Genomic DNA, 12,364 nt, shown 5'->3' with positions numbered 1-12,364 from the left:
CTATCGATAAGAGCTTCTGCTCCGTGCGAAATATGTTATCGATAAGAGCTCCATATGTGAATAACAGTCCATAACTTGATCATTAGACCTCCATTTCGTTCCTCCAAATCCACCTCCATATCCAGACAAACATACACATACATCTCGCTCAGATGTCCCTCAAAAACCCTCCCTCCACAACCCACTCTCCCCTCACCCCCATCTTCGAATCCTTCAAATCCGCCCTCGACACCCACCACGACCGCCGCGAACGCATCATAAAAGCCTCGCGCGACATCACCGCCACCAGCAAGAAACTGTACCTCCCTCCTTCCACTCTTCCGTCCCCAAAATCTCACCCCCCCTCCCTCTCCCCATACATACCAGCTAACATGTACCTCCCCAAAGCATCTTCGCCCTCCACCGCACGCCCACCCCGTCAACAGCCTCCTTCCACAGCACAATCGCCGCCTTCTACGCCTCCATAGCGCCCGATCTGCACGGGCCCAACGCGCATCGCTACGCCGTGAACCTCACGGGCGCGAATCAGGAATATATCGAGGCGCTGTGTTTCGAGCGCTACATTACTACGCGCACGTTGTTGTCGTATGAGGAGTGTTGTGGGGTGTTTGCGCGGCTGGGTATCTGTGTGGGTGGAGGTGTGGGTATCGGGGTGGAGGATTATGTGCTTGGGATGTGTGATTTCACGGGCGAGGTTATGCGGGTTGGTGTTTTGGGGGCTGCGGAGAGGGGTGTTACGGGTGGGGACAAGGGGCAGGGAGAGGAAAAGGGGCAAGGGAGATTGTTGTTGGATGATTTGCGTGATGTGAGGATGGTGCTGGAGGCGCTGGATGTGCAGGAGGGGAGTTGGTTTGGAGGGCAGTTGGAGAAGAAGATGGTTGTTGTGAGGCAGAGTGTGGAGAAGGTGGAGAAGGCGTCGTATGAGCTCGTGATACGGGGCCGGGAGAGGCCGAAGGGGTGGGTGCCGGTGGGGAGGAGCGGAGAGGGTGGGGAGGGATGTTAGTTATCGACATGCGAGATTGGAGATGACAAAGCGGGTACGGGAAGATGATGAACTTATGCTATAGATGATGTATCATATACAACGAACGAAACGCCCTGCTACGAACAATGAGATTATGCATACAAAACTCCCCCCCCCAACAAAACACCCGCTATGACAAGGAAATTATGTATACACCTCCCAGACTCCCTCTACTCCATCGCAAAGCGTCGACCTATACAGACAAGCCCAGTCACGAGGACCCATTCTTGATATCGTCCGCAATCTTCTCCGCAAGCGCATCTACATCATCAAGTCAGCAAGCAGTCCAAGCGTCACAACACCAGCGCAAGACTTACAAACAGTACTCATCGGATGCCCCGGCGGCAGAATCGGAAACGAGCTCGCATCCACCACCCTCAAGCCCTGAGCACCAATGACCCGCGCCCGCGTATCCACAACCGCATTCTCATCATCCTCGCGGCCCATGGCACACGTACAGCTCGCATGGAAGATGGTACTAACAGACTTCTTGATCAGCGCCAACAGCTCGGCGTCCGTGCGACTGGGCTCGAACTCGCCCGGGAAATACTCCGGGCCGATGGTGATGTTGCGCAAGCTAGGCGCGTTCCAGATGTCGCGCGTGCGTCTGTAGCTGGCGATGGCCACGGCAATGTCGGCCTCGTGGGTGAGCCAGTTCGGGTTGATGAGCGGGGCGTCGCGCATGTCGGCGGAGGAAATGGAGATGTTGCCGCGGGACAGCGGGGCGACGAGGCCGGCGACGACGGAGGCGTAGTTGAAGCCGTCTACGGGCGCGTCGCGGTTGAAGTTTTCGCAGTAGCCAAAGTAGCCTTGCGGGGCGATGTACTCGATCTCGGGCCAGTCGGCTGGGAAGGAGCGCAGGGCGGACTCGACGGAGGAGGACCAGTTGCGGTGCGGGAGTTTCTCCCAGGCGAAGACGTCGTTGTTGGGGCTGGCGAGGGCGCCGCGGCGTTCTTCGTTGAAGAGGCGGACTTGCTCGGCCGTGTAGACGGGGTCGGCCATGGCGGAGCCGGTGAGTACGTTGACGCGGTATGAGGGCCCGAAGAGGACGTGGTCCCACATGTTCTGGCCGACGCCTGGGCGGTCGGCGATGACGGGGATGTTGTTTGCGGAGAGCACCTCGGCGGGCCCGATGCCGGAGACCATGAGCAGTTGCGGAGATTGGAAGGCGCCGGCGGAGACGATGACTTCGCTGGTTGCTGCGATGGTGTAGACGAAGCCGTTGGTGTCGACCTCGACACCGGTGGCACGGGTACCGTCGAAGATGATACGGGTGGCGAGGTGGTGGTTGAAGACGATGAGGTTCGGGTAGTCTTGGTCGAGGTAGGGGCGCAGGAAGGCTGTCTCTGAGGAATCGCGGACGTTGGTTTCGTACTGGATAGTTGCTGGGCCATATGCGTTTCCGATCAATTGCCCACTCGTGAAACCTGGAATGTCAGGCATGCCAACTTCGGCAAACGCACGTTTCGCCCATGTTGCAAACGCAGTCGCGTAGTTGGGATAGATAACAGAGAGAGGACCGTCAGTGCCGAAAGAGTCCGGATCGTAGTCGACTGTGGCGTTGGGAAAGCGGCGCGACATGTCCGGCTCCGTGAACCCCTGACTCTTCTTGTAGTAGGGGTAGAAGTTTTCGAAAGTGTAGCTCTGGTCGTCCACCATATCTGCCCACATCTGAAGCGACTCTGTTGTCGGTGCGTGGTATGTCATGTAGTTTCGTGCAGAGCTCCCACCCAGAACCTTTCCACGCGCATAGTGACTGACGTCCCCGTCGAGACCCTAGATCTGTTAGTTCTTGTTATGTTGTACAGGGGCAAGATTGCGTACAGCTTGCGGTGTCGTAGCAAAACCCCAGTCAATACCCGGATGCCAATCGTCCAGCGCCTTTCCGACATATGTAATGTCCGTTGCTGGGGTCTCGCTGTTGTTTCCGTTGCTCAACTCGTAGAACGTCCCCGCCTCGATCACGGCCACGCGGTTCGTGGGAACTTCTGCCAACCGTGCCGCGATAGTCAGACCCGCATTGCCGCCGCCAACAACGATGTAGTCAAAGGTTTGATTCGGGGCCGGAACGCCATATGCGCTGCCCAGGAGGTCGAGTGGCCCAAGACCACCAGTTTGGCGAGTCTTGAAAGGGGCTTTGCCGTACGCAGGCGTGGGAAACGCGCTGACTGTGGACAGCAGCCCAAAGAGGGCAAAGGCAGTGGCAGTTCCCAACATGGCGGCTAGAACTCTTATACTATAACAACGAACACGCAAAAACCACGAGCCTTGCGAATGCCCTATCCGTTAGAATGTTGAGATGATGATATTCCGGTCTTTGGCTTGACCGTGGCATCGTCTTATATAGATTCCACTCCCCGAGGCTGAGTTTCTAGACTCATCATCTCGTATCGTTTATCCACAGTTTCGTCCAGATGCTCTGTCCGTACAATACACCGAGTATGCTAGATCTCGTACCGAACCGTTGCATGTGTCGCTATGGCCCATCTATGGGGCTGATATCTTTTATTGGAACATGATCTTGAATCCGGTCAATGAATGGAGGCGTTGCACGAGGCGGAGGCGCTGATCAGAGCACCTCGTGGCTGCACAGGGCGCGCGGGAGTCGCTTTCCACCAACACGTGTGGCGCATTGTGAGCCATAAGAAGGCTGAACTGAATCATGTTCACGAGAGATGTTCGGATCCTCCAGATTGGAGGCTCTGAAACAGGCCGGGGCTGGCCACGTGTGGCGTCAGATGTGCCTTGCAGCAGATCCTTTTCGCATGAAACGAGATGTCAAGGCGTCAGGGCATGGCGAAACACACGAGACCAAAAGTTCCATTTCGGGTCGATCAGAACCAGTTACGGTCGTGGATAAGAATAGAAGGTGTTGGGCGAAGTCGACCGTGGAAGAGGGTAGATAAGTGGAGGGAGCAGCATCGTAAAGTGACAGCTCCTTTGTACTCGGGTCCTGTGCGAACGTCACCGTGCGTGAGGCCGGCCGTGTGTGGCGCATGAAGTCAGCTCTGATGGTAAATGCATAATGACGGGAGGGAAATTGCATTAGAATGAAAATCAGCGATGTTCGATAGCCGAATAGATCTGATGTGGACTATCTACCAATGAGAAGGAGGAGCTCCAAGACATGGCAGAAGCTTGTCTTCGAAAGGCTGAATTTTGTGTTGTCCATTGGACACTCAACAACGACATAATCGACTACAGCTCAAATTGCAGAGAAAAGGCGTGCAAGTTGGGTTACTGAGGTCCATATTGGCCTCAGCTGGACGACATGTTAAACGAACAGAAGTAGGCGATGCCAGATCCAGAGGCAGCAAACTAGCTACACGCAGATGCTCGAGACTTGAGTGAAAGTACTGAAAAGGGAGACTAGCGATGAGCAGACATGATGGCGGGCTGGAGATAGATGGAATGTGGGCTAGAGATGAATGCCCATCGTCCACCGCCAAGGTGGTTCTGCGACAAGAGGTCGATGTATGCTGCAAGCTGGTAATGATGAGTGTGTTTTCGAGATGTTGAAATGAGACCTGGACAGAGATGGGATCATGGTAGGATGTAAGAATGTAAGATTGAATGGAAGGATGACAAAGACACACGACGGATATAGGGCTTTGGTGTTGAGGAAAATCCGGAAGCGATTCCGAGCGCGGAGACGTCGGGAAAGACAAACTAACCTGATATAGCTAGTGGCTGGTATGGAAATAGCGACAGGTATGACGTAGGATGCGCAGTGGGGGCCGACACGACTGAACGCACCTTCCTTTGTTCTCTAAGTACGTCATTGTCAGATTATGTCATGTTACTGTTGTTATTGTTGTTGTTGTTGTTGTTCTGGTTGTTGGTTTCAATGCTGATTCACTCTGTTGACTGTGCCGCAATCGAGGCGCTTCCTGGGTGCAATCAATGCTTCGAAGCTGGACCCGATGTGGCTACTAATTGTCATATTGATTCCTGATTGATGGCGTTGTTGCTTTGCTGGGCCTCGCATAGTCAAGTTTGTCCAAGTCTGCCCAGGTGGCTGCATCCTGGGTCGATCGATCCATTCACCATCTCCATCCTGCGCCAGACCCGTGTATTCCTTGCATCAAAACACTCTGTTCTGCCCGCGAATGTGCTCATCGGTGCAGCGCCATGCCTCCAAACCCCGGGAGAGTGATGTGTTGCCCAAGAACGAGGCTGCGGATGGCCAGAGTGAGTCGGAGGTAAGCTTCAATATCCAGGCACCTGCGTTCACTCAGCTGTGTAACCCCAACTCCGGTCTGCCCCCATGCCATTGTTTATAAGACAACCATCCTCCCGTCCTGACATGTCCTACCTCATCACAACAATCTCACTCATCATCTCACCTACTACCACAACACCCAGTCCAGCTCAGCAACAGACAATCTGACTGTCTACAACATCATATGCCTTCTCTCTCAAACATCCTCCACCTGCCGCATTCCAAGAACTGTCCAAAAGACGACGCCGCTTCCACCTCGACCGCCGAAAAGACTCTCGTAGACCGTAGCATTCCCGCCCACTCCAACACAACCATGTCTCTTCCTCTCGCCGGCAAGGTCGCTCTCATCACTGGTGGCTCCAAGGGCATCGGTGCTCAGGCAGCTCTCCGCCTCGCAAGAGACGGTGCCAAGGTCGTTGTCAACTACTCCAGCGACTCCAAGGCCGCCGACGACATTGTCAACCAGATTGGTGGTGGTAATGCACTCGCAGTCAAGGCCAACGCCGCCAATGTGACTGAAATTGAGGGTCTCGTCAAGCAAACCGTCGCCAAGTTTGGAAAGATCGATATCCTCATCCCCAACGCCGGTATCTTGCCCATGAAGACTCTCGAGCAAACCACCGAGCAAGACTTCGACAACACCTTCGGCCTCAACGTCAAGGGCCCCTACTTCCTGGTGCAAAAGGCCGTCCCTTTCATGAACCCCGGCGGCAGAATCATCCTCGTCTCCACCACCCTGACCGGTCTCTCGCCCATCACCCCCAACTACCTCCTATACGTCAGCACCAAGGGCTCCATTGAGCAGATGGCGCGTGTCATGGCAAAGGACCTCGCCAGCAAGGGCATCAACGTCAACGCCGTCGCTCCTGGCCCGACCGGCACCGACCTCTTCCTCAAGGGCAAGCCCGACGCCATCATCGAGAAGCTCGCCGCCGCCAGCCCTTACAACCGTCTCGGAAAGCCAGACGAAATTGCCGACACCATGGCATTCCTGTCTGGCAACGACTCCCGCTGGATCACGGGCCAGACCCTACGCATCAACGGCGGTGCCGTCTAAGTGGCAGCAGAAAACAGCTCACGCATACACGAATTTCACCCATGACGAGTCTCCTTCCCGCCTGTCTCGGAAGCTAGCGATGGCCGTGTTGCTCGGAAGGATCCTGGGAGCATCAATGTTAAACGCGCGCATGTACTATAGACACCAAACTAATCCTTTGATTCACTACTTCCTGCTATCTTGTGCTGTGACTTCTTCATTCTATCGCTCGCAACATTTGTCTTTTCTCTTTGCTGCCATATCACCACACCACAATCCGGCCCCTCTCAACCCCGCACGCCAAACATCCATCTATCAAATCATTCCAATGCCAGTACCACGCCATGTAGCGTCCTAACAGATCCACATTCCACAAAACACCAAAATCAATGGAACACAATTGCGGCACAGCAAAGCCACGGACACGGCACAATATCACACGACACAAAACTACACTACACTACACTACACCACACACCACGACAAAGACAAACTTTGCACTGTGCCTCTTTTCCTCTCGTTTGATAACGAATCGAATGTGGAAAACGGAACAAATAGCGCTTTTCCGTAGACACAAGAATTGTCTAGAACACGGTCTTGTAACCTAAGACATGGTTACTGTATACGGAAGGCAAGTGAAAGAGAGAGGATGTCGGAATTGGAATATGTAATGCATGGGAGTCTATCATAGTCTCAGTAATGTACATTTTATTAGATGGTATGGCATGTGCTGTCTATATGCTGTGTATGTATGTACATTCTCTTCGATGCTCTACTGTACCTACCATCACCCCTGTATACCCAGTTTTACAGCTCTATAGTCTTTCATAGCCACCCTCCAAAAGCTACGTCCATGCTCGCACAGGAATCTCAGCTGAACTTCCTTCCTTTGTCTTACCTTACGGAACGACCCAGCGTACCGGCGCACAATGATGTCATCTCACACACCCAACCCACAAACAATCCAATCCATCTACGCCGCAGCCGCTTTGTAGCATGTAATCTGTAAGACGATACTATGTACATCCACGATACAAAGAATGGTTGGATATGTAAGAGGCGCGCTGACAACGGCGCTGCACGCAACGTATGATGCGTGTACGCCGTGCTGGGTTTCGTGCATTGTGTGTTTGGACTCGAGGGAGCTGAATAAGGTATACGCGGGCTCCGGGGATGGTGTAGGGTACCTGGGTAGCATGAGAAATACGGACCGGGGACAGCTCTATGGGTTGTGATGTACGCGGGTCCGGGGTAGCTTGGGGCTGGGCATGTAGGTACCTACGTAGGAGTTGGGTATAGGGAGGGTCTGCTGAGTGGGGATATGTGTTTGGATAAGGGGGAATATAGATGTGAGTAGGACGCACGTGCGGCGCGGAAGTTTTGCTGTTTGCACGGTTGATTTTGATAAAGATTGACTGACTGCTTTGGATGATCGTAGTTGTGCTGTTTGCCTGGCGAAATTTACGGATATACTAACGGATAGATAACGTACGCACGCATTCACTCACGGATACACTCACGAAGACACTCACGAGTACACTCACGGACACACTCCTGACTACAACCACACCATCACCACCATGGCTCTCACGACCGACGTCGTCTCCGCCGCCCGCGCCCTGAGCCCGCTATACATCCTCCTGGCCGCCTCCTTTGCATTCCTCTCCTACACACTCTACACCTACCAGACGCTCGCACACATCCCAGGCCCGTTCTGGGCACGCATCAGCAACATCCCACGCTTCCTCTGGGTATGGCGACGACGCGCCCACGAGGAGCACATCGCGCTGCACCGACGCTACGGCCCGCTCGTACGCATGGGGCCCAACATGGTCTCGGTCGGCGACCCGGGCGCGATCGCACAAATCTACGGCTTCAGCGGGACATATGCCAAATCGGACTTTTACCACGTCATCTTGCCCATGTCCAAGGGGCGGATCCTGCCGGGCCTGTTTGCGACGCAGGACGAGGGCGTGCACCGGATGCTGAAGCGGCCGATTGCGCAGACGTACAGTATGAGCAATCTGGTGTCGTTTGAGCCGTATGTCGACTCGACGATGCGGGTGTTTTTCGAGCAGGTCGATCGGCGGTTTGTGAGCACGGGCGAGCTGTGTGATTTGGGGGCCTGGTTGCAGATGTATGCGTTTGATGTGATTGGCGAGATTACGTTTAGCAAGAGGTTGGGGTTCTTGGAGGAGGGCCGTGATGTGGATAATATCATGGGCGATATTTGGCGGTATTTTGAGTATACTGCGCCGGTGAGTGCTGGTCTTGTTGTTGTGCCGATGGTATGTGGGTGGGGCTGACATGAGTAGGTGGGGATGATGCCGTGGATTGACAGGCTTTGGGTTAAGAATCCGATTGTTTCGATGCTGCGACCGGCCGGGTGGAATGCGATGGGTGAGTTTGCGGTCAAGCGCCAGACCGAACGGCTCAGGGCGGAGGAGGATGTGGAGAACAACAAGGGGGATCTGAACAGTCGAGACTTCTTGTCCCGCTTCATCGAGCAGATGAAGAAGGACAAGAGCATTCCTCCGTGGGCGCTACAGGCTTGGACGCAGTCCAACATCACTGCTGGATCGGACACCACCGCTATCACGCTGAGGACCATCATCTACAACCTGCTCAAGCATCCACATACCATGGAGAGGCTGCTGCAGGAGCTCGACCAGGCAGATCTGTCGGAGCTAGTCACATGGAAGCAGTCCTTGACACTGCCGTATCTTGATGCGTGCATCAAGGAGGCTGGCCGCATCCACCCCCCGTTCGGCCTTCCGTACGAGCGGGTTGTTCCAAAAGAAGGCGCTCGCATCTCAGGAGAATGGTTCAAGGGAGGTACTGTCGTAGGATGCAGTGCATGGGTCGTGCATCGGAACGAGGAAGTCTTTGGCGCCGAAGTCGATACATGGCGGCCAGAGCGCTGGCTGGACTGTGACGCCGAGCAGAGGAAGAAGATGGAGAACTCTCTTCTCACAGTAAGTTCAAGGAAACACCAAACCTCCCTACCTACCCCTGTGTGATGCTAACGTGTACAGTTCGGTCACGGGCACCGTTCCTGCATCGGCAAGAACATCTCATATCTAGAAGTGTATAAGCTGGTCCCGACACTACTGAAGACATACGAGCTGGAGCTAGACTGTCCGAACGCGAAGAATGAATGGCGCTTGGAGAATCGCTGGTTTGTGCCACAATTCGACTTCTTTGTCCGGATGAAGAAGCGTGCGAGTGTTGCTAGCGAGAAGCTGGTCGAGACGTAGAACTTCCATGTACTTTGTGCCACAGGGGGCTGTTTAGATAGATAGACTTTGTACGAATACAGTTGATCCGGAGTTTTGAGAGACATGATACTCATCTTCCTCAAGGTTTACAGAGCCTTGAGGGAAACTTCTTAGCTGAAAGCCCAACTACGATTGGTCTTACATTTCCACAGTTCAATAATCTACATGTAATTGGCCGTTCCAAGATTTCTGCTGCGCTTAGTGATATAGCTGGCAGGGTGTTCATAACTTCATAGTGTGTCGTTCACTTGTTTTTCCGAAGTTTCCGCTACGCCCGGGAAGACTGCTAATAGGGTCAAGGCGTGTCATTGAGTTGAGGTATATCTCTCCTCTGGGTGAGATAGTAAAGGGGTACACCTCCAATCTAATCTCTGATCCTCATAGAGAAGATGTAGAATTAGTTCTGAAACTTTTGACGCGTGTTACAAATTCGGCTAGCTTATCTATGTATGGCCTGAGGCAGCAATGCACTCTTCAAGCATCATCACCATGCATGATCGATCACTGCAGCTCACGAGAGATGTGCATTCATCCATGCACTGGCTTATGCAGCTAGGCAGCAAGGTTGATAATTCTGAGCGATCAACAGGCCTGTCAATCGCGTGGGTCCCAGGTTGCGCCGCCGACGAAACAATGTTTCACGCCCTCTGGCCCCGAGTACGAGGCCCAGTTGCCTGGTTGGGGCCCTTGACAGCACATACGAACGCAGGTGTTACCAAATGACGAGATGGCTGACTATTGGAATTATGATGTAGGATGTTAACCCTGGATATAGAGTTCTCTGGAAGCCATCCCGGAAAGGACCTTTAACGTCGTTCTAGCATTTGGAGGTTGCATTGCTTTCATCTCCTCACCACTATGTCGAGTCCACATTCAGCCTCCCACAGTTCGGAGGCGTCTACGCTTGCAGAGGAGATGCACAATTGGGCCGAATGGCAAGAGAAAGCTGAGAGACCGACCCTCAGTCCTCCTGCGCGACCACGCCGCCGAACGAGCAGGCGAAATGCTACAACACTGAGATCATCACAGAAGTCAACGTCTGATAGATCGTCTGTGGCAGATAGTCTCGCCTCCGAGATCGACAAACGATTCTCTCTTCGTAGAGACAAGACCCTGAGCCTCGAACTTCCTCATCCGTACGCCGAGTACCCGCTCGAGCGGACTTCTCAAGCACTACGACTGTCTCAATCGATACGGTTCTCACAGGTCCTTCCAAACCACATCAACTGGGACGGCAATTTCCTAGAAAGCAGTGCACTCGAAGAACAACCTCCCGATGCAAAGGAAATCGCAGCGGCAAGCGATTTTCCGGACGGTGGTCGTGCGGCATGGACTGTCGTTGCTGGTGGCTTCCTTTGCCTGTTCTGCTCGTTCGGATGGATGATATGCATCGGTGTCTTCCAAGACTACTACTCGACCACCTTGCTGTCCCAGTACGACTCCAGCACAATTGCATGGATCCCCTCGACGCAGTCATTCATGATGTTCTTTGGAGCACCGTTCTTCGGGAAGATCTTTGATTCTTATGGACCCAGGCCACTACTCATTGGGGGTACATTCTTTCATGTCTTTGGTATCATGATGACCAGCCTTAGTACCCAGTACTACCAGGTCTTCCTAGCCCAGAGTGTGGTAAGTGGCCTGGGTGCGAGTGCTCTGTTTTATGCCGGCAACAATTCAGCCGGTACCTGGTTCCTCAAGCGTAGGGCTCTCGCACTAGGTATCGTGAGCTCAGGCAGCTCGGTTGGAGGAGTGATAATCCCGTACGTTGTTGCATTTCGATATTTACATCCAAACCAAGCTGACGCATACCAGGGTCATCATCCAGAACATCATCGGTCGTGTCGGGTTTCCATGGACGATGAGGACCGTCGGGTTCATCTACCTATTTCTGCTATGTATTGCCAACCTCACAGTCCGTTCTAGACTCAATCACACCCCAAAGCCGTTCCGAGTCATGGAGTTCTTCCGCCCCCTTGCTTTACGAACTCCAGCGCTTGTTGCTTCGGCATCCTTCTTCTTCTTCCTCGGAGTATTCGTGCCATACAACTTCCTGCTTGTGCAAGCCAGAGCTTTAAGGTTACCTAGCAACATCTCGGAAAACATCATCAGCATCCTCAACGCAACCAGTGTTGTTGGTCGCATACTACCCGCTTACTTGGGCGACAAGTTCGGGCGTTTCAACGCGATGATTACCACAACATTTCTGTGCGTCATCTTTGCCTTTGCTCTCTGGATTCCGGCAAATGGAACGGACCCTATTGTAGCGTTTGCTTGCCTGTACGGCTTCAGCTCTGGCGCATTCGTTGCTATGATTCCAGCACTAGTAGCCCAGATCAGCGATGTATCCGAGATTGGTGTTCGTCTAGGGACGAACATGATGGTCGTCAGTCTGGCGGCCTTGACAGGCAATCCGATCTCCGGAGCATTGATCACTGCTAACAACGGCGGCTTCCTATATCTCCAAGTCTTCTGTGGGCTCACTCTATTTGTCGGCGGTTGCCTCTTCATTGCAGCAAGGGCGAGTGAGACTAGAAAGGTCTTTACCAGAATGTAGGGCCAGATGGCTATGTGAAGGATGATCGAAAGAATGATAGAGAGCACGAATATCTTGAAATTGAGAATTGCATAGCGTGGATGCGTCATATGGGACATGTCATTCCTTTATGGATATAATACAGCGTATCGTTGTTCATTGTAATCATATCCACTGAGAGATCTAGAGGGAATATATGAGTCTTCAAGTGTTGCAGTTGAATTAAGCCTGACTAGGTCGCCCAAGGTTCCATAAATGACATCGGATG

The 12,364-nt window shown here is 53.3% G+C and overlaps 5 protein-coding genes across 5 annotated transcripts; 4 read left to right on the top strand and 1 right to left on the bottom strand.

Annotated features, from left to right (window-relative positions):
• Nucleotides 1-54: 54 nt before the first annotated feature.
• EJ05DRAFT_458500 (Translin) lies at nucleotides 55-951 on the top strand (the record flags this gene model as incomplete). The annotated part of the gene is made up of 2 exons (XM_033742558.1): nucleotides 55-298; nucleotides 388-951. Coding segments are annotated over exons 1-2 (708 nt in total), but the record flags the coding sequence as incomplete, so codon positions are not given.
• A 284-nt stretch (nucleotides 952-1,235) lies between these two features.
• On the bottom strand, nucleotides 1,236-3,241 carry EJ05DRAFT_445729 (glucose-methanol-choline oxidoreductase; the record flags this gene model as incomplete). The annotated part of the gene is made up of 3 exons (XM_033742193.1): nucleotides 1,236-1,285; nucleotides 1,342-2,800; nucleotides 2,849-3,241. The coding sequence occupies 3 exons, from the start codon at nucleotides 3,239-3,241 to the stop codon at nucleotides 1,236-1,238; spliced, it is 1,902 nt and encodes a 633-aa protein (XP_033595472.1).
• A 2,318-nt stretch (nucleotides 3,242-5,559) lies between these two features.
• Nucleotides 5,560-6,303, top strand: EJ05DRAFT_445735 (short chain dehydrogenase; the record flags this gene model as incomplete). The annotated part of the gene is made up of 1 exon (XM_033742194.1): nucleotides 5,560-6,303. The coding sequence occupies one exon, from the start codon at nucleotides 5,560-5,562 to the stop codon at nucleotides 6,301-6,303; it is 744 nt and encodes a 247-aa protein (XP_033595471.1).
• Nucleotides 6,304-7,618: 1,315 nt separating this feature from the next.
• On the top strand, nucleotides 7,619-9,569 carry EJ05DRAFT_480734 (cytochrome P450). Its single transcript, XM_033744919.1, has 3 exons — nucleotides 7,619-8,540; nucleotides 8,598-9,257; nucleotides 9,318-9,569. The coding sequence occupies exons 1-3, from the start codon at nucleotides 7,863-7,865 to the stop codon at nucleotides 9,537-9,539; spliced, it is 1,560 nt and encodes a 519-aa protein (XP_033595470.1). The 5' UTR covers nucleotides 7,619-7,862; the 3' UTR covers nucleotides 9,540-9,569.
• A 906-nt stretch (nucleotides 9,570-10,475) lies between these two features.
• Nucleotides 10,476-12,117, top strand: EJ05DRAFT_445802 (MFS general substrate transporter; the record flags this gene model as incomplete). Its single annotated transcript, XM_033742196.1, has 2 exons — nucleotides 10,476-11,323; nucleotides 11,376-12,117. 2 exons carry the CDS (start codon nucleotides 10,476-10,478, stop codon nucleotides 12,115-12,117), a joined length of 1,590 nt encoding a protein of 529 aa, XP_033595469.1.
• Nucleotides 12,118-12,364: the final 247 nt, after the last annotated feature.

This window comes from Pseudovirgaria hyperparasitica (genome assembly GCF_010093815.1).
Source record: "Pseudovirgaria hyperparasitica strain CBS 121739 unplaced genomic scaffold EJ05scaffold_24, whole genome shotgun sequence".
NCBI lineage: Eukaryota > Fungi > Ascomycota > Dothideomycetes > Acrospermales > Acrospermaceae > Pseudovirgaria > Pseudovirgaria hyperparasitica.
This window is presented reverse-complemented; position numbering and strand designations above follow the sequence as displayed.

What these genes read in the sequence shown, in the direction of transcription:
- EJ05DRAFT_480734 (XM_033744919.1), top strand. Translation starts at nt 7,863, where the DNA reads ATGGCTCTCACGACCGACGTCGTCTCCGCCGCCCGCGCCCTGAGCCCG. An exon ending in ATTTTGAGTATACTGCGCCG is followed by an intron (nt 8,541 to 8,597) that starts GTGAGTGCTGGT and finishes TGACATGAGTAG; the next exon opens with GTGGGGATGATGCCGTGGAT. An exon ending in TGGAGAACTCTCTTCTCACA is followed by an intron (nt 9,258 to 9,317) that starts GTAAGTTCAAGG and finishes TAACGTGTACAG; the next exon opens with TTCGGTCACGGGCACCGTTC.